This window comes from Nanorana parkeri, unplaced genomic scaffold (genome assembly GCF_000935625.1).
Source record: "Nanorana parkeri isolate BGI_ZX_2015 unplaced genomic scaffold, ASM93562v1 scaffold280, whole genome shotgun sequence".
Taxonomy (NCBI): Eukaryota; Metazoa; Chordata; class Amphibia; order Anura; family Dicroglossidae; genus Nanorana; species Nanorana parkeri.
Window position 1 is genome coordinate 1,051,619 of NW_017306548.1, and position 22,124 is coordinate 1,073,742.

Genomic DNA, 22,124 nt, shown 5'->3' on the forward strand with positions numbered 1-22,124 from the left:
GAGGTCTCAAAACATAACGCAATGAAACATTAACAGAATGCAAACAGACATCGCCTCCCCGGTGCATTAATGAAAGAATAGGGAGACAGGAGACACATATGATGGGATTATCTCCTGAGTGTCTATGATGTGGTAATGTACTCAGCTAAATCTAGTGGCAAGTTAATCCCATTGATAACACAATCAGACAAATGGACAAATAGACTTCCATTTAACTTGTTAGTCTAAGTCCAGAGTCTGGTCCAGGACAGGATACTGGGGTATAGGAAAACACAATCTCAGCTCCCCCATAATAATTGAGAAACAGGTCTCTGAGGTCCTCTTGATCCATGGAGCACAAACAAAGGGTCCCACACAGCACAGAGCACCATGGCAAGCCCCTCTGTCAATCAATAGAACTCCCTACACGGCCAAGGCCCATAGTTGGTGGGAAGGAGGCCGGCCTGCAGTCCCCTCCAAATAGCAGAGTAACGGAGGCTTCCGTCACAGGTCTGTCCACTGAAAAATGATATTTTAGTTACACATGGATTCTGGAGGGCTGAGTCAGCCTCTGGCTTCGTATATGTCTTGAATACTCCAACATTGAGATCTTCCTGACATATTTCTCAGTTCCCATGTACCTCGGTGTTTCGGGTGTTCCCGCACCCTATGTGTGTTCCAGCTTCTTCTGTTACATTCTTCATATTATTGATAATTATTATTGATCATTTATAAAGTATAAAATAATCGACTTTTAAGGAACCCAAAAACTCCATTTGATTAAGATAAACCAAAAGTTTATCTGTACAAAATCAATTTGAAAAGCATAAAATCATGCCCCTTAGCTTTTAATTTTAAAGGAGAACTATGAGGGGAGTGATTTTCACTCATACTTCTAGCCGACCTGTGACAATTAAACTGTCACAGGTCGGCTGAGTAGATCGGGAAGTGAGCGACCACATACCGGCGTTCGCTCACTTCTCTATCCTGTCACGGCAGAGAGCCGTGACAGGGGAGGGACTGGATTCCCCCCTCCCCGCTCCGATCCTCCAGCGCTGACTGGCGGAACGGACGGGGGAGGGGGCGGGTACAGCTGGCTCTGCCTCTAGATAGGCAGAGCCAGCTGTCACTCAAGCAGCTGGGCGGATCCAGACATAATTGTCGGGATCCCTTTCAGCTGCGGCGTCTCAGTATACCGCGAGCTGTAGCTCGCGGTATACTGAGCTTAGGGTGACGGGAGGACGCTAGTTTGTGTCCTCCCGTTACCCTTAGGAGAACTATGGGGAAAAAACTTAACCCCAAAAGTTCTCCTTTAAGCCTCAATACACCCCTATATACTAATTTTACAACATCTGATATGGTATCCATCCATCACATTTATTTTACCCATAAGGTCACTTATCTATGGGTGTACAGAGGGGTTTTCTCTCAACGCGTTTCACAGACAGTGCCACTTCTTCAGGAGCAAATTGAGGCGGAGCTGAAATGTATAAAACATACAAAGCATTATTCTAACTTCTCAAATGTGTACAAAACAATCTCATATAATACATTTATTTACATCTTACTTAGATAGGAAGCTTAGATATAGGGAGCCATCCACCTACAGGCATCGCATATTTCTGGCTACATGGGCGGGCACCGAGACGAACGCATGCGGCTTCTCGCTGATCAACCTCTAATAAGGCATATGCACACAATTAGTAGCATCCATAACAAACTTGAAAAGAATAATCCCCCATATTATAAAATAAGGAAAAATCGAACAGGAAGAGTGGGAGCCCTTCATAATGGGTACAGCAGGCTGCAGATCCAGGAACTCATCACAGAGGTCTCACAGAGTTCCCAAAGAGATATAAGACCAGTGTCAGGTGGTCAAACTTACTAGCATCTATTAGAGTCACGTTTTGGCTGGACTGGCCCTTTAAATGTATTAACCACACACAGTTATCCGAATACAGTCATTTTCCTGATCGCGGCCCTTTAATGGTGCAGCTGTCCTCTCATGATATTCCAAATTTTTACTTCAACTGCAGTGCTGTTTAATTGCTTGATTACCTGAGATGAGATTATCACGACTTGCTGAATAAGATCTTATCTGCTCATTGTTTAAGTTACTGATTAATTCCTCTGCACGGGCTATATAACGGTACTCAGCAATCATCTACCAATTTTTCGGGTGACAGGGCACACTGAATAAGGAGGGTATAGACTCTTGTCTCTTTCTAACCAAGGGAACCTTAGAAAGACTTGGAGCTGCATTAGACTGGACAACCAACCAGGCACCACTAGACCCATGGCGTTCCTCCAGTTTCTGGCACTGCTGCTGTGTGGGTGTGTGGAGGTGGCACTTTCAAACCGGGCTCAGGCGTTGAATATCATGGACCAGGTTCCTGTCATAGATGGGTGAGTGCTGACACTTGTAATAACATCATTAACACCATAATTGTAACATGATAAGACCTAAGGAGACATTTGTTGCTTTTTTCATTTAATGTTCAGATTTACCCAAATGTGATAGTTTAGTTTTGGTTGGGAACTTACAGACTGAATTGTCCCAACTGTCCTGGATATATATCACAGATTTCTTCTGATTGGTTTGTTGCTCAATCCCCTTCCACATGGCCATAGAGAAAGCGTTAAGCTAGCCATACATACTTCCATTTCTTGGGTTTCTTGGTTTTCCATGGGGGCTGAACGAGAGAAGATACTTGATTCCTCCATCAACTAAAACATATGGGGAACCTCCCCTACCAGCTATTGTATGCAGACAACCAGCACCCCAGTGACTGCATCTGATTGGATCAACTATTCAGCTAACAAATTTCCACCAAAAGGGCCACCCAATGCTTGAATTGTGGCCAAACCAGCAAGAATTGGCCCAAATTTGAGCCATGTATGGCTAGCATATTTCTCTTACAATTGTATTCTCTAGTTATTCTTTTACACTCTTAGGGAACTCTTTATATTTATGTTCTGACTATGGACTGGGGATCTTCACATTAGAACACTGTGAAATCTGGTGGGAGTACCTCACCACCAAGATACAGTCCGTGCACCCATCGCACTCACAGCCGTTGCTCCATCAGATAGGAGGTGGGTGCAACAGGTGTCAATGAGTGGCTTATGTCGAAGTATCGGTCTAGGATGGACACCGGCACTCCAAGGCAAATCCAGTACGTCTATTTATTCACGTACTTGTTGCAAATCCAAACACTATATACAACGTTTAAGGTCTCACAGGATCCCCTTCATCACTTGTTTGCCTGATGAAGGGGATCCTGTGAGAACCCAAAACGTTGTATATGGTGTTTGGATTTGCAACAAGTACGTGAATAAATAGACGTACTGGATTTGCCTTGGAGCGCCGGTGTCCATCCTTTACCTCACCACCAAGACCCCTAGACAAATTATGAGCTGGGATATAAGTACATTTATTTAGGATGTGGCCGTCCCATTATTAAGTGCCATATCCAGTGCTGAGAGCTTCCAATTCAATTCACATCAACCCCAGCCCCTGAAGGAGCTTACAGACTACCGTCTCTGTCACATCCAGGCGTATCCATCTAAATATGTGATAGCACAATGCTAGTTTAGTTCCTACCTTCAGTTTAACACCATCATTCCCATAGAGCACATTCCTGCCACAGTGTTGGGATGGATTCTAGACCAAGCTGTGTTGCTTAAAGCAGGGTAGCCGGTAGAAAGGTCTCAAAGTGTGCAGGACTTGATTGTGCTATAAGACAAGGGTCCCTGGATCACAAGTCTGGCTCAGTAGAACTGCAAATCCAACTGGCAGGTAAAATAATTCTCCCATATGTATTTAGCTGTTTGCATGGCGTTCAGATTTAAATTATGTACAGTTCCTTCAAGCTGAATTTTACACTGTAAACATAACCTGCACATTGGCAGGCATGGTTTAACACGGGGTAGGCAAACTTGGCACTCCAGCTGTTGTGGAAGTCTCATGAGGCATTGCAAGACTCTGACAGCCACAGAAATAACTCCCAGAGACAGAGACAAGATGGAATTTGTAGTTCCATGATAGCCGAGGTTTCCCACCCATGTTCTAACATATATATGCTTCTTTCCCTCTACAGACACAACGATCTCCCCTGGCAGCTCCTGGATTTATTCAATAACCAGCTGAGTAAAGTGAACCTGCATACTCTGAACGAGACCCACACCAACATTCCCAAACTCCGAGAGGGAAGGGTGGGCGGACAGGTGAGTGTACGCTGGTTGTGATGGTAGAAAGGAGCCGGGATAGAATATGTTCAGTCTATGCAAAAAATAATGTGTACCTGTAACCAGTGGCGTCACAAGGGGGGTGCGGCCCGCACCAGGGAGACACCATTGGAGGGGTGATACCAAATTTGGTGTCAACCCCTCTAAAAAGTCGAGCACTCGGTCATAGACCGAGAGTCCGACAGTGTCAGGAGAGAGGAGGGGACCCAGCGGCATATCTCATCCCGCCAGGTGAACGTCCCCTCCTCTCTCTGCCGGCGTCCATCACTAGGATGGCCGCAAGCAGGCGTCAATTAGATGGCCACGCATGTGCGATGAAGTCGCGGCGGGGTGTCACCTGGTCTCTGCTCCTGGTGACACCCGGCCTCAGGACGCCTCTGCCTGTAACAACGGTACAATAATGGTATACATTTGGCCACAGAAAGTTCAGTCTTCTACAAGGAAATCAAAGCATACCTGATACCAAAAAACAAAAATATAATACATTGCAGCTTACCAGTCCTTAGATAAGATGGCTGCATTAGTTTCCTTTTCTTTTTTTTTACCAGTTACACACTTCCTGTACCTGGGTGACGACACTCACCCATCATGCTGTATCTATGGAAAAGCAGTGTTGTCATCCTAGACAGCTCTCTTGGTTTGGACTACAAACATCTCCATGTCTTCTCACATCCATTACATAGGAGGAGGTGTTCTGTAGTTCATAGTAGATAGCATCTTGTGAAAGAGGCAGCATTATGCTCTCTTGCAGGTAACGTGTTACTTCTTAACTCATTTGAAGAGCTCTGGACACCGCTGCGATCGTACATGTATCAGATAGCGTGTCCCCTGCTGTGTGCTTTGGTTCTGCCTCTTGTCACTATTGTGTGTTGTAATGTAGGGGTCAGAGGGAGAGGCCACAACGCCTAGGGGGGGATTTGCTGCTCTCCAGCACACCCAGAAGTAAAACTTCCCCTCTGCGCAGGAGATTCCTGTAATAAAGACCAGTCACTGCTGCTCTTTCTCCTTGTGCAGGGTGACTGGTCTTGTCTCCGCCCTCTTCTGCAGTTTTCTGCAGACAGCCTATAGTTGGTTGGGCCTGCCGGGCCCCTCCCACAGCTCTGCTCTCTGCACAGGCTGTGAACATCACACTGATGATGTCACTGCTACTTTTACAAGGTAATAATTAGGGATGAACCGATACCGATACTAGTATGGGTATCAGTGCCGATACAGAGTATTTGGCCGAGTACTTGTCCCCGCCCAAATGCTCTGATACCTTCCCTGATACCGGAACTTTACTCTGACCGGCTGTGCCATAGGGGAACATTTAGCCGGCTCCTTGGGCAATTAGGAAGCCGGCTGACGAGTAATGACCCGGTTTCCTGATCGTCTGGGAAGCCGGCTCGATGCTGATTGGCCGGGAAGCCGCTTTCCCAGCCAATTAAACATGGAGCCGGCTTTCCGGTCAATCAGGAAGCCGGTAGGCGGGTCATTACTCACCGCCCGGCTTCCTGATTGCCCAGGAAGCCGGCTCAATGCTGATTGACTGGGAAGCCAGTTTCCTGGCCAATCAGCATGGAGCCAGCCAAACGTGAAGTAGGTAATGACACGCCGCCTGGCTTCCAGATTTCCCGGGAAGCCGACTCCATACTAGCGGAAGCACTGGCATCGGTGTGCTGTCGGTATCGGTGCATCCCTAGTAATAATTGAAGTTGCAAAGGCATTTTGTGCACGCAAAGTGGATTGATATCCTTTGTGACTATTGGGGAATAATTGTAATTGAAAGTTTTTGTTGCCGGAGTTCATCTTTCACACACTGCCCACTGGAAAGGTGAATATAACGCTGCTTCTTTCACAGGGTGCTGCATGTTTATTATTTTACATTGCTGACAGGGTTTCTTTAAACTCCAAACCCTCCACAAATGTAAAGCAGTACAAACCCTTCAGTCCTGTTGTAATGTTTTGCTGTTTCTTGTAGTTTTGGGCGGCGTACGTCCCCTGTGACACCCAAGGCAAGGATGCTGTAAAAAGGACGTTGGAGCAGATAGACATCGTCCATCTTATATGTCAGAAATATCCAGATGATTTCTCGTGTGTCGGCAGCACAGCAGGTGAGGGGACTGGAACAAGCAAAATGGTGACAGCGGTGTAGCATCTGATTTACTTTCATGTAAACCGGTCATAGGAGATATGTGATGGCTGCCATTGCTGATGAGGTTTCTGGCAGGATCAGCAGATATTTTTTGCAATCATCAAACATATAGCAAAATGCTTCCAGTGGTATATTGACCGACCAAAAGAGAGCAAATAAGAGAAGATTATTGTTGGGGTTTACATTCAATTTAAGGGCTCGCGCACATGGCAGTAAGCTCTGGCTCAGCAACATCACTGGTTGCCAGGGGTTGAGCGGGACACCAGCCAGAGGGTCCGAGGTTGCTAAAAGCTTGATGGGGAGATGTTTATGCAGGCGGGATGCTCTAGCCGGCATCCTGCCCGACTCCTGGCAACCAGTGAGGTCACAGGTTGCTAGGAACTGGACAGGACGCCGGCCAGAAACTCCCAAGTTGCTAAGAACTGGGGCGGAGAGATGTATATGACCCTTACACATCACCCTACCCGGCTCTTAGCTGCCAGTATACAACAGACATGCCACTTTGCTTGCCATCACTCCACGTGACCCAAAGAGATGCCGCCTCAAAGCAACAGCCTCAGCCTGGCTCATTATAAGGATGGCAATAGTTGCCGCCTATCAACCTGTACAAATCAATGCCAGGTGGCAGCTGCATGCAAACATATGCATTAAATGCAATGCATTTGATGCATACAGAGCCATATGCACCTCCCCGACCAGTCTGCATTCAGGAAGGGATAAATGGCCCTGTACACATGTAGCTGACCAGATTTGCATGCATTCCCATATATATACAGTATATATGTGAGCAGCCACCACCTGCCATTGATTGGTACAGGCTGCAAGGCGGTGGCTGTACACTGCACCTGTCACTCCCCATAGAGAACATACAGCCATATTGTACATTATACTGCCATTTACAGCCTTGTGCATGAACCTTTAAGAAGAAATTCCATTAGAATACAAAAAATCTGTAAACAATGTTGTGTTATATACATGTTACATATCTCTAAGGCTGTCCATACATACAGAAATATCATCTTTATCAAATACGATTCGATTATCCATCATTATAATAAAAATCCATTCATTCCTATTGACTGCTGAGCAATGGGATTGATGAAACCCTAAGGCCTTGTTCACACCAAATGCAGAGCAGATCCGGTCAGGTTTCTGCACACGCAGTGCAGTGGTTTGTGCTGCGTTTTTGACGCGTTTTTGATGCGTTCCGGGCCGGTTTTGGTTAAAAAAAACATTTTTTTTTTTTTAAGTTTAACATGGGCTTTCAGGCACTTGCATGCGTTTTTGATGCGTTTTTGCGTTTTTGATGCGTTCCAGAGCAGATCCAGAGCAGGTAAAATAGGGCTTGCCGCAGTTTTTTCACCTGCTCTGGATCTGGTCTGGATCCGCACGCTGCGATGTGAACTGGAGGTCAAAATACCATAGGAATACATTGGACGCAGTTTTGATCCGGTCTGCAACTGATCTGGTCTGGATCTGCTCCGCGCTTGGTGTGAACAAGGCCTAATGGTTCGAAGTGAAAAATGTTATCGCTGTCTATTGGATTTCTATTAGACATATGCGATTCCTTTCGTTATGAATCGAAATTCGGACGAAATTTTCAAAATTCAGAGATTCGAATGTATCCGAATTCAGGAAATAACGAATGCAAACAAATCCGAATTTACGATTCCGAAATTCGTTAGCGGTAGTCTGGACGAAAGTACGTTTTTTTTACAGTCGGCAGAAGAGATAAAAAAAAAAACGTGAGGTTCCCCCCAATTCATACTAGACCCTTTAGGTCTGGTAGGAATGTTAGGAGGGACCCCCCCCCAAGTAAAAAAAAATAATGCGTGGGGTTCCCCCCAAAATCCATACAAGGCCCTTTAGGTCTGGTTGGAATTTTAAGGGGGGATCCCAGCCCCAAAAATGGGGGGGGGAAACGTGGGGTCCCTCCCTTACATTCCTACCAGACCATTGATCCGAGCACAGGCCCGGCAGGGCAGGAAAGGGGGGGGGATGATCGAGTGGCCCCCCTCCCTGCGCCCTACCATTCACAAGGAGGGGGGCGGCATCTGGGTGCCCCTTTAAGGGGTACCCTGATGCAAATAAGCCCCCTTGCCCACAGACCCCCACAACTACTGGGTCAGGGTTGTGGGGAAGAGGCCCTTGTCCCCATCGGCATGGGGACACCCTCCCAATGCCGTGGGCACGGTTATTAATATATAATTGTCTTGTTATCTAAACACCATTGAGCTTCAGTGCAGCATTTACAAATGTTTATTTTATAGGGATCCTGGAGGCCTTCCAAGCTAAGAAGGTGGCCAGTCTGATTGGTGTGGAAGGTGGACATTCAATTGACAGCAGCCTGGGGGTTCTGCGCACCTTCTACAACCTGGGGGTGCGTTATATGACTTTAACGCACAGCTGCAACACACCATGGTAAGATCTGTAATGAAATATGGGCATAGTAAAGGGTTGGGCAATGTGGTGCTTCTGGCAGAGCATGCTGGGAGCACTCCAGATTCCTAACTTCTTGACACCTAAAGAGCAGCAGGTCCTCCCTGAGTGGGGTAGATCAACCTTTCTCAACCAGTGTTTCGCAGCACTCTGGGGTGCCTTCTGGCCTTCTCAGGGGTGCCTTGAATTTTTCACACAACATCATGCTTTTCCATGGTGAAGGTGGGCCATGGGAGATGGGATCCATTCAGAAATGGATGATTGCCTCTATCCAGGCCTGCTCCAGCTCCTGCCATGTGCCATGCTGCTGTAGCTATGGGTCCTTGTGTGATGTTGGGACTCTAATATGAAAGGGGGACTCTGATCTAAAGGGGGGCTTTTGATGTGAAAGAGGGAGATTCTGATGTGAAAAGAGGGGGCTTTGATGTGAAAAGAGGGGGCTTTGATGTGAAGAGGGGCTCCTAATTTAAGAGGGGGGAATCTGACCTGAAAGGAGGGGGGTTCCTGAACTAAATGGGCCTTCCGATGGGAAAGGGGGGGTCTAGTCTGAAGGGTCGGACCTCCACATTCTTTTTTATGTTTTGCATGGGGTCCCCCCTTAAAATTCATACCAGACCTGTATCTTAGATAAGGGTCTGATATGGATTTTGGAGGGACCACACGTGTTTTTTACATTTGGACTGGGGTGCCTCCAGATTTTGCATACATTTAAAGGGTGCCATGAATAAAGGTTGAGAAACGCTGATGTAGATAATAAAATAGAGATATGGATAACCTTAGCAATTCCAGTACTGTGATTATAGGTGAGACTCTGGGCCAGATTTTGAAACGGGCATGGTTGGCTTGTGCCAACATAGGAAGGGTGCCCACTGACAGGTGGTTCAGTGGCAGGCTTGAGAAAATAAAGGTGACAGGGTCTCTTTAATTAATGTTTTTGATATGACTTTTCACATATTTTAATCCTATCAGATTTGTTGTTATTGCTTTAATGAAAGAGATAGAAATAAATAAAGAGATATATAATATATCTATTACAACCACATTAGTCACCCTCTGCTAACCTGTTAGCCCATGTGAGCAAAGACATCAAATCTTATCTAGAAATTATGTTGTTAATTTTTATCTGAAGTGAGAATGAAATAATCATTTTTAGATCTGAGCCTCCACTATAAATAGACTGTAGCCCTTGCTTGCTGGCCAGTGCTGATGACTATAAGAAACAGAGTATTAAACAAACAAATTAAGCAAATACTAAAGTCCAATTGAGCATTCAGTTTAAATCAGCTTAATACATTTTAAGTGCATTTCTTTAGAAAGCAGTCACAGCCTGAGTAGAAAAGCCTGTCTCCTGCCAGCATGGTGTAGAGAAGGACCCTTGCTCCCTGTGTGGAAGCAGTGATCTCTCTGCAGAGGTCCAATATGCTTCCTGCTTAGTCAGGCCTATAACCCTGCAATCAGTAAAACTCATGTTCCCTGCTGATTGGTTGGTGAACTGTATTCCATCTGACCACGGAAAATCTGCAGATAATTGTAAGGTGTATGGGCAGCTTGAGGGTCCTTCTCTTCAGCATGATGAAGTTGCAGTGTGTGGTGTTAAAAATTCAGACCTGGTTTTTGCATTGCGTTGCTTTGGCAGCCCATTCAAAATAATCGGGCTGTAATAATGCAATGCACATTAAAGAAGAACTGCTGTGATTTAAAAAAAACGTACCCTTGCAGTATGGCTGCCCCTGCACTGCAAGGGTTAACTGATCAATTTGTCAAGGGGGGCTGAAATAAAGCAGATACACTCACCTGATCCTCTGTCCTTCCGGACTGATAGATGGCCTCGGCGGCCTATTCTCCCCTGGGTTCTGGCAGTCTTAGGACCACTGACGCCATCACGTCTTAAGCAGGTCCATTGACTTGCATTAGACGTGAGATGTGAAGGGACATTCCAGTGGAGGGGGAGAGCGGTGAGCGCTGACCTCTGCGGGACTGATGATAAGGTGACTATATCTGCTTTTTTTTTTTTTTAACCCCCTAGAAAAAAAGGAGGACTTAACCCTTGCAGTGCAGAGGTAGCCCCACTACAAGGGTACGTTTTTCAAATTCCCGAAGTTCTTCTTTAACTTGCGAAACAACTTGATAGCATTCTTTGGGTAAGGTGTGAAGGGGGTCTTAGCAATTTGTAAATGAATAAAAGGCTGGACTAAGGGGAATTGTATAGGCCTGAATTATTGTTTAGCATCCCTAACAAATCCTTCTTCTCTGTTCTGTCTACTCAGGGCGGATAACTGGCTGGTGGATGTTGGAGATGATCCAGCAAAAAGCAATGGGCTGTCTGACTTTGGAAAGGTAAAAATGGATTGCGGTCACTGTAAGGGGTCGTTAAGTGGGCAGATAATGAAGGGTTAATTGTTTAGCGTAGGGTCGGCTATACTAACCCACCTACACTTCCAGTACCAGACTCCCAGTGTTTAGGACAGATGTTCCATGTGGTAGGTCACGATTCAGGTTGGCGAGCAGGATGCAGATCCCATTACAAAGGTCACATAGTTAGTACATCCCTTTGGCTTGACGCTGAAACCAAATGTACCGTATTTTTCTGTCTATAAGACGCCCCCATGTATAGGACGCCCCCCACTTTTCTTACCCAAAATTCAGAAATCAATATTTTCCATGCTCTTTTGCATAACTGATTACATCCAGTTTAAATTTTGCAGAGTAAGACAGCCGCTTCCTGGTACTGGTATTTCTTTTGTTTTCTGACATTTTATGGACTCAGAATGCTCCGACATTACCGCTCCCTGTTGCATCTGGGCACTGGCTACGGTTTTTCCGCAGCATCAGCTGACGTCGGGCACATAAGGCTCATGATTGGAGGAAACCTGTTAGCTTGTCTCTGCAATCGGAAGTTTCACTCGTGAGGCTAGTTTGCAGAGGTATCGGCAGTTTCGCAACCGCGGTTCTCCTCCCGGCCCCCCGTGTATAAGACGCCCCTCCATTTTTAGGTAAATACTTTTATGAAAAAGTAGCGTCTTATACACGGAAAAATACAGTAACATGTCTTGCAGAATTCAGGGACCTAATCTGTATTTCTGCCCAAGGATCGCCGTCTCCAGAGTTCTGCAACATATGCTAATACTCTGGATAATTACTCTTGTGTCATGATGGAAACGTTTAAACATCTGGAAATACAGCTGGCCCACTAACCTTCATAAATAATAACCTTTCCTTTAATTTCTTCAACTCACGAACCTTTCTGTATTACTTTACTGATAAGGAAAATGCTGCCATATATGTTTTATGACAGTCCTCCTCTTACCAAAGTCCAACTGAATTTATAGTTTAAATCAGCTAAAAACATTCCAGGTGCCTCAACACGAAAGGTGTGCAAAGTCTTACAGTTCATTTTGCTTACAAAGCAGCCACAGCCTGAGTAGACAAGCCTGTCCCCTTGCCAGCATGCTTTAGAGAAGGACTCTTGCTTTCTGCGGGGAAGCGGTGGTCTCTCTGCAGAGGTCCAACACGCCTCCTGCTGATATTTAGAAGTGTGAAAGAAAGCTCTGGACCCGTGTGGTTATTCTCTTGGTATATGATGTGAATATGGGTCTCCTGGCTAATGTGGCAGCTTCCGCAATCCAAAGGACCTTCACAGTATCCTTGGCTTGATAGTGAACACAGTAGATGTAAGAATTGAAGCACCACACCGATTAAAATAGTCCAGATGCAACTTTCTTCTATTAGGGTCAGGGGACATTCAAGAAGAATAGCTAATGCATTTTGGGGATCCAAACCACACCCCCTTCTTCAGGACCTAATAAGAGAAATCATATAAGCAGACTACAATCCCTGCAGCTTGAAAGTTGTATTAAGTTGTGATGGGAGTGCTTCAGGCTTTAGGCAGCTGGTTTGGCAGCCAAATGGAGTAAAGCTGTATCTGGACTATTTTAATTGGTGCTTCAATTCCGACATCTACTGTGTTCAAGTCCCCTGCTGAGTCAGAGCTAGAGCCTTATAATCAGAAGGAAACATGGACTTTGCTGATTGGTCTAATTCTCTGCAGAGAGTCTACTGCTTCCGCGCAGTGTGCAAAGGGTCATTTTCTACAGCATGCTGGCAAGGGCTAGGTTATACTGCTTAGGATTTGGCTGCTTTATAGGGAAAACAAACTGTGAGGGCATGTTCGGCCATTGAGGCATGTTACAGCAAGCTGCGTCAAGCAGCTGGTTCAAAATAATGTGCTTCAATGCAACTCAACACATAATATAAAATAATGCAGGGTGCATTTTTTTTTTACAGCGCACCACATATGACACAGTACATTGTAATGGGCTGTGGTGTGTTCCAGCACATATGCGTGGTGGATGTTTTTTTGAGGTGCCATTGCAAATGAATGGCACCACAGCGCAGCAGTAAATGTATATACCTTACCATGCAATACCTTAAGGCAGGTGGTGTGTATGGGCCCTTAGACTTTGAACACCTATTGTTTTGATGCACTGAAATGTAATTGTGGATTTAAAATGACTCTGTCATGAGAGGAATATGGGGGCTGCCATTAGTTCTAGTTACCTGGCTGTATCTGAGTTAAAGTGTAAATCCTAGCAATTCATTTTTAGTGACTGGACTTACATATACTGTACTTTAAGGGCCCTGTCACACCATATCCTGTGTGTTCCAGCAGGGTTTGAGCCCGGAAAGCACTGGATCGCACAGATCAAGCTGGGTCGCGTTTTAGGGAGGGAGGGGGCGTGACATGAATGGCACCGCCATGCCCCCTCCCGCCCGAGAAGGTGGCCAATGCGATCCAGTGCATTTCAGGCTCGAACTGCACCGGAATGCACTGGATATGGTGTGACCAAGCCCTAAGAGTTTCAGAAAATAATTATAAATACTGTATTTCCAGAGAGGGTGGGAGGTGGTTCATTTTGCAATTCATGGTCATCACAGGCTTCTTTTCTCCCTGCAGAGTGTAGTGCTGGAGATGAACCGCCTGGGAATGATCATAGACTTGGCCCACGTGTCGGTGAAGACAATGAAAGATGCTCTAGAGGTCTCAAAGGCTCCTCTGATATTCAGCCATTCTTCTGCATACGACGTGTGCAAGCACAAAAGGAACGTGCCGGACGATGTACTCAGGATTGTGGTATGTAGAAGAAGAGCTGCTGGTTGATCTGATATCTCATGAGAATTTCACTTAAATGGTCCCCATGTAACATCAAAAAAGGAAGAATGTTTGATTACTGTATAAAGGGTCAGTCCACCCACAAGTGATGTTTTAGATAAGCACTATTTTGCCAAAAATATGTGGACACCCCTCCAAATGATTAACTTCTGTGAAGGTTTCCATTGAAGAGCATACAAAGACATGTTAGACAATGGTGCTCTACCAACCTTTTGGCAACAGATTGGAGAAGGTCGTTTTCTTTTATGACATGACTGGGCCCCTGTGTACAGAGCCAGCTCCATAATGACCTAGTATGATGAGTTTGGTGTGGAGGAACTCCAATGTCCTGCACAGAGCCCTGACCTCATCCCTCCTGAACACCTTTGGGATAAATTGGAGTGTCAATTGTGCCACAGGTCTTCTCAGACAACATCAGTACCTGACCTCACAAATGCTCTTTTGGCTTAATGGGCACAAATTCCCTCAGATACACTCTGAAATCTTGTCGAAAGCATCCCCAGAAGAGAGGAGGCGGTTATAGCTAGAAAACGGGGCCAAATCCATATTAATGCCCATGGTTTTGGAAGCACATACAGTATTGGTGTGATCAGTGGCATCACAAGAAGGGTGCGGGGGGTACGGCCCGCACCCGGGTGACACCATTGGAGGGGTGACACCAAAATGACTATGAGTGGACGCTTCTGAAAAGTCGGGCACTCGGTCATGGACCGAGCGCCCAACAGTTTCGGGAGAGAGGAGGGGACCTGGCGGCATACCTTATCCCGCCGGTGACTGTCCCCTCCTCTCTCTGCCAGCGTCCATCACCAAGATGGCCGCCGGGAGGTATCAAGAAGATCGCCGCGCATGCTCGATGACGTAATCGCGCATGCGTGGGGTGTCACCCGGTAACCGCTTGGGACGGCCCTTGGTGTGATAGCAAAATTCAAGTAATTGTCTAAGCAGGTCAGCAACTCCTGCACAACTTGAATGGCCTCAGTGCTTCTGCTGTGACATTTGAGTATGAATCTTTCCACAATGCCTGCAGCTACAGAGGTCATTTACTGCTAATTTTCCTAATATATAATTAGATAAATGTTAAAGCCTGCCCACAGATTCACTTTAAGGGTGCATCCTTTACTCTCAAAGCTTGTGAAGAGGTAGAGAAGTCCCAGGACAAAGTCATCGACCACCCCTACAATGCTTTTTAAATGTGCCTTTAGATCTCTGACTTCTAAAGCCTTTTTATGCTAATAAGTATGAAGTAGGATAGATTAAGAACCTGTATACGTTTGTTTAAAATTGTGGCTTTCCTTTAAGACTGCTTTAAAACTTTTCAAATTTGAATTAGTAATGATCTCCCCATTTGGGCTTTAATGACGTAATTTCTGTGTATTTTTTTTAATCAGAAAGAGAAGAGAGGTTTGGTAATGGTGAACTTCTACAATGACTACGTCACGTGTAGGCCAGATGCCAGTATATCAGACGTTGCTGGTAGGTAAGGGCGGGATGGAGGGGCAGAAGAAAATCTACCATGCAGGTCTCAGCACGCCATCTCCCCGACTTTGGATGTGTTTGCACACCTTCAGTGTCATTGCAGGCGCACAAAATAGGCGGAGCCTGCTGTCTGTGTGTCTCCGTGCGTAACTGCATATATTCTTATGAGAGCCCAGCTCCGGACAAAGCCATGTTCCTTTTTGTTTTTGACAGATAGGTGTAGGGATAGGACCTCCGTCTGGTTTTTTAATTGCCTTATTTGTCCCCATGGTTTGGCCTTCTCCAGACAAAACATTTTGTTTTAGATTTGGATAGCACAGGGCAAGAGTCAGATCCTCAGTTTTACAAGAAGTGGAGAAAATCTCCCCAATGGGGACTCAGCCGGCCATAACATTTTAAAGGAGGTCCTGACCTTTCTCTGTTCTAGAAATGAAAGCTTTGTTATTGCAGTTTGTGCATTGATGGAGAGGTTCTACTTTTTTGTGACTAGACAAGGTTAAAAAAAAAAAGCATAATTTCCCTGGACCTTGTTACCCTATGCCCTGCTACCCCATTATCTTGCTGTCCCTGACACTGTTTCATGGACTGTATAGTAAACGCTGACCTGCCTTTCCTGTGAAACCAAACACTTGCCTTTGAAGTGAAACCCAATAACAAAAATGCTATATAATACATATCACTAGTCCTTAGATGTGGTGACTGTGTTAGTTTTCTTTTTTTAGGCTCCTTTCTCTTTATTTTCACCTGGTGATCCTGCCAGTAACACACTTGCTGTCCTAGGTTGACAATGCTCACTGTACTGTATATATGGAGGAACAGCATTGTCATCTTAGGACTGGTCTATAGAACACTTCCACCTCTCCCATGCCCTATTAGAGGGAGGCATTCTATAGTTCACAGAGAGAACAGGGACAACACTAATGAAATTGCAGCGCACAGGACGTTATATTAGAGTTCAGGCAGGATCAACAGGTTTTTCTTTTTGTGCTTATGAAATAGATATACCAAAACGCTTTCAATGGGATATTTAAAGACCAACTGAATCCAAAACTATTTTAGTAAAAGGAAATCCCAAATTTTGGGCTGCCACCAGAACAGGAATAGATGGAAAATCTTCCAATGAAGAGACTAGTTCTAGTAAACCTGTTCACCACCAGGGATTCCCTTTACTTTGGAGGGACTTCCTCTCATTTCCTGTTGTGGCTATTGGACAGTAAGTGAAGGAAATCTGCCCATTGATAAGAGGCCAAAACTAAGCAAAGAGATCCCATAAGAATACATATCATCTGTAAACAATGATGGTGTTGTATGTAATTACAAGGCCCTAAACCCGGCCACACATAAATAAACTTTAACTACCAGAAACATGTGCAGACAATTGGTACTTGTGTGTGCCCTCTAGGACAGCGGTCACCAACCTTTCGGACCTCATGGACCACTAAATTCATAATTTTAAATCCCACGGACCACTAATATTTGGTTTCCTCATATATAACGGAAAATTGTATACTTACCTATCGGTAATTTTCCTTTACCACCCCGGCCCAGTAATAATATTAATTGTTTCCCCCCCCCTATCGAATCTGCCACTGGCCCTGTTGGCGGCGCCCGGTGCACATGCCCCCCCTCGTTTCAGCACTGCCCCCAACTAGCCCCGTGCCTCCCCTTCCCCCACACTGAGCCACTATTACCTGGCTTCTCACCACTTTTTCTATTTCCTGCAGCCTGCTCAGTCTGGGTACTGACGAGTTGCCCCACCTCCTGCAGAGCCCGCACTGTACTGAAAGCCGCGCATTCCTTGTGACAGCCGCTTCTTGAGTCAGTGAGAGGCAGCCCTGGAGCCTCCGTGCCGCTTCAATGACGGCCCAGCCTGCACGGCATCAGAGGGGCCCGGGGACCACCAACATTTTCCTGTGGACCACCGGTTGGCGACCGCTGCTCTAGGAGATGCATGGCTCCCATAGCAAGAGATTGAAATCAGTTTGAATTGTGTTACAACATATTTGATTAAAACATTGTGAAATGTCATCGACATAACTTAAAGCATTTAACTTTTTATCTGACTTTCCTTTTGTTTGCAGATCATTTTGATTACGTTAAGAAAATTGCTGGTTATGAGGCGGTGGGATTTGGAGGCGATTATGATGGTGTACCCAGGTAAGTGCTGATATTGTCAATGGCCGGGGCTTGGGTTAGAAAAAAAAAAAAGGAATGTTATGCTGTTCAGTTTACAACAATGGTATAGAGGGTTGATTTCCGAGCTTTTCCAGAACACTATGAAAGGTCACTGCACTGAACAAAGTGTACTGGCACAAAGCAATCCCTTGGAGATGTTTGAGCAGTATTGTCTTGGAAACATTTTTTTTTACACTGAGCCATATTGGTCACAACAGGGGTTGGCAACCTCATGACTAGTGATGAGGCTGGGCTTGGTGCAAACCCAGTTCACCTGAGTTCACCCAAGCCCGCTCAAAGCTCTGACCACCACCCGCTCCTTCCAACCTAAACATTTGGAGGATGGTGCATTTACCTGCCCGCAACTATATTTTGCAAAGGTACAGCTGCCACCCCTTCCGCAGTTGCCACCATGGATTGGGTCGGGAGAAGGAGTTAACAGGGTTATTCACAAAGTGGTAAAGAGTTTGGAGAAGGCAGGAGTAGTGAACAATCTAGGACAACATAGCTGAACTGGAAAGTGAACTGAATTGGAGAATTTTTCCAAATCAGCTATTTTTGCCTAGATTGTTCACTTCTCCTGCGTTCTCCAACCTCTTCACCCTTTTGTGAATAATCCTGTAAGTAAAGTTCACACTATGCTGCCTAGGTCGTGCAGTTACACATCGTGGAGGCCAATCAGGTAAAAGGAAATTCTACTTGTTCCATGCTTGTTCTGCTCTACACTAAACTATAAAAGGCTGACAGGAAACAGAAAACTTTGACCAATAGCAGGAGATTGATGTACATGTATCATATATGGGGTTCTAAAATTGTAAATTTTGTTCAAGTGTAACCAAAGAATTTTCCCCTCTGCAGAGTTCCTGAGGGCCTGGGCGATGTATCCAAATACCCAGATCTTGTAGCTGAACTGCTAAGAAGAGGATGGACTGAGGAAGAACTTAAGGCTGCATTGGCCAATAATCTTTTAAGAGTATTCCGCGAGGTTGAAGAGGTGAGTTTCTAAACTGGCACATCACCGCTTAATGTCAAAAAGCAATTAATAGCCAAAAAGCAAACATTTTGGGATGTATATAAAAGGAGAGATTTGGATTTTGCCTTACCAGTAAAATCTGTTTCTTGGAGTACAGTATAGAAAAGCAGGAATCACCAGCACTCGATAAATGATGTTCAAATAATAAACATCCATTTATTTGGACAAGTCGTCACAAACGAAAATACCAACGTTTCGGGGCCGCACAGGGTCCCTTCATCAGGGTGACAATGTGACCTGTGAACCTGTGCACGGCGCCATCCATGAGTATCACTTCGAGCACCGACATTGCTATTTGGCCGGATATGCTTTGAGGAGTGCGGCGGGACCTACCATTTTCTATGGAGTACAGTATAGGACACGGGTAGATTCAGAGATGACTGGGTAATATGCAGGTATAATTAGGGAAGACCTTTCTGCCACTGCAGTGAATGGTGTGAAAGATGCATGCCAGCCTGTTGGGACCGTATAGGGGCAGGGCCGGATTTACTCCCCCTGCCGCCCCAAGGCCAGGTTCCACAATACGCCCCCCCGCGAGGGGACCTAGTCAGCGAGGGGAGCTAGACTATCCATGTTCTGGAGCGGAGAGCAATTTGACTCTACCTGCAGTGCTGGACATGGTAAGTGGATATCTTTCAGATATTGGTGTATTCCCTGTGGCTGTTTTAGAATCCTCCAAACCTGTTTCAAGGTCTGGGGTTCCATCCTGCTTCTCAGTCACTGGATTTGGTGGCTTGACGGTTGAAGCCCAGCTCCCGAGGGACAGGGTTCAATTCAATTCTGTGATTCCCACACTTTTGCAGGCCAGGAAGGGAATTCCATTTCTTGCAAGGTGTATCATCATTCCTGGAGGACTTACTTTGCTATATGTGAACAGTGGAAATGTTATCTTCAGAAATACTCTGTGGGAAACATTTTGGTCTTTCTTCGATTGGGACTCAATTAACAGTTAGTCCGAAGTACACTCAAGGGGCAGATATTGGCCTTGAACAATCTTTTTCAACAGCCTTTGGCCTCTCATTCCCTGATTAAGATTTTTTTCCAGGGACTTGCTCATGTAGCCCCTCCTAGACGCCCTCCAGTGATGCCGTGGGATCTCAAACTGTTACTTTCAGCAAGCTTCCTGTAAACCTATCAGATATATCTCTCTGGCAGATCTTACACACAAGGTTGCTTCCCTTGTCGCTATTATTTCTGGTAGAACAGTTCGGAGCTGGCAGCACTATCATGCAAGGAACCTGTTCTAGTTCTTCACAAGAATAGCATTGTGCTCAGTCCCAAGGATTCTTTTTGCCTAAGGTGATGTCTTCCTTTCATCCTAATGAGGGCATTATCCTTCCCTCATTTTGCCTTGTCTCATAAACATCCTAAGGAAGTCTCCCTCCACTGTTTAAATGTGGTTTGGATGTTCGAGTTTATATGTCGGCCACAGCTTTGTTCCAACAATTGTATTGTCTCCTTGTTTATCCCGCAGGACGCTTCCTTTATCCAACTTGAGGTGGATCAGACAGGTCATTGTGCATACCTATTCTGTGAAAGGGAAGGTTCTGTCTTTTCCTGTAAAGACTCTACCAGATGTGTTAGTGCTTATTGGGCTTTTCAGCATTGAGCATATGCGTTGCATATTGCAAGGCTGCCCCCTGGCCATTTGTTCATACATGCACCAATTTCTACCAGGTGCGTGTTCAGGCATCACTGATTTCTATTGCTTGGGGATCGCCCAGTTGTCTCTGACTCTGCCTGTACTGTAGGATTTTTGACAGGTAAAATCTGTTTTTCTTTGCGTACAGAACCCTCCCCTCTATTGCTTGCTAAAACACTAACAGGGTTATTCACAAAAGGGTGAAGAGTTTGGAGAAGGCCAGAGAAGTGAACAATCTAGGCCAACATAGCTGAACTGGAACGTGAGCTGAATTGGAGAATTTTTCCAATCAGCTATGTTGTCCTAGATTGTTCACTTCTCCTTCCTTCTCCAAACTCTTCACCCTTATGTGAATAACCCTTTATGGATTTCCTGGAGTAGGAGGGGCTATATGAGGGTCCTCACAGCTCTGGCCAGTGTCCAGTCACCTGATGATACCTGTATATTACTCTGAATCTGCCTGTCTAGTGTACGATCAAGACATCTATATGAACTTGTTGGACATCCCTTTCCAAAACCATAAGCACTGATATAAAGGTGACCCCCTGTGCAACTATAACGGCCTCCACTTATCTGGGAAGGCTTTCCACAAGATTTGAAATGTGTGTCTATGGGAATTTGTGCCCATTCAGCCAAAAGTACATTTGTGAGGTTAGGTAGTGGTGTTAAATGAGAAGACCTGGCTCATATTTGCTATTCCAATTTATCCCAAAGATGTTCAGGGTTGAGGTCAGTGCTCTGTGCAGGCCACTTCAGTACCTTCACACCAAACCCATCAAACCATGGAGCACAGTCATGCTGGAACATAAAATGACCTTCCTGAAACTGTTGCCACACGGTTGGAAGAACAAAATTGTCTAAAATGCCTTAGTATGCTGTAATATTAACAGTACCCTATATCACAAACAACAGAAATCACATTTTTGGAGTAGTGGTGACATAATTCTGGCCACATAGGTAGGTGTGATGGTTCGAAACAAACTTTTGACCATATAATATACCTCTATGTATTTCACTTGTGTGACCACATCTAGAATGTTACTCCAGTGGTTTTGTTTTGCTGTAGACCAACTGATAGGTTGACTTATATGGACATCAATCTTTTTTTAACATTCAGTATGAAAGCCAAACTTTTTTATTTTTTCACTATTCGGGCAGAGTGATGTAGGACTAGAACCTATGAAGTATTAATTTGCAGTCTGTACCCCTTTGGAGAGATTTTCTCTTACTTTCTGTCAGGACGAGAAAGGATGGGAAATTGGTCCAGTGTTGGCTCAAGCTGCAGCAAAGAAGTATTGAAAAATTAGGAGAGTTGTCCCATTGCACAGCGCTCTTCTTCAGGGGGCGGGGGGTTTAGGAAGTGGGGGCTGGAAGGTGGAATCCTCAGTGTGCTACTCCACGTTTGTGTGGACCGGGGGCGTCCGTTGTCAAAGAAGAACAAAAGGTAGGGAGGGAAGCGCCACAAGTGAGTCCAGCCTGTCTGAGAGGTAGGGGTCTAAGTTGAGTGGGGGCCTGATGGGTGGATGATGGATTATTGTATTTATTTAACCATTCAAAAACAATCATGCATCTATTTATTTCTTGCAGACAAGTCTTAGAATGAATGCGGATACCCCTATAGATGAACCCATCGCCTATAAGGAGATTAACAGTAGCTGTCACACTCTCTGGGGCTATAAAATCCCAGTTGACGATCCCACTGGCACAGCTAACAATCAGCTGTTGGGATATGGGCTTCTCCTTCTCTGTCTGATATGCGCCCTATCACTGTGAAGCGGTTTTTTCACTCATCACAGGACACAAAGACTGATGCTGCAATCATGGACAA

General features: G+C 45.3%; 1 protein-coding gene across 1 annotated transcript; it reads left to right on the plus strand.

The window, feature by feature from the left end:
- Positions 1-2,221: 2,221 nt before the first annotated feature.
- Positions 2,222-22,069, plus strand: DPEP1 (dipeptidase 1 (renal)). The gene is made up of 10 exons (XM_018557344.1): positions 2,222-2,385; positions 4,080-4,206; positions 6,188-6,320; positions 8,632-8,782; positions 11,068-11,137; positions 13,755-13,931; positions 15,359-15,443; positions 17,528-17,603; positions 18,480-18,615; positions 21,884-22,069. The coding sequence occupies exons 1-10, from the start codon at positions 2,276-2,278 to the stop codon at positions 22,067-22,069; spliced, it is 1,251 nt and encodes a 416-aa protein (XP_018412846.1). The 5' UTR covers positions 2,222-2,275.
- Positions 22,070-22,124: the final 55 nt, after the last annotated feature.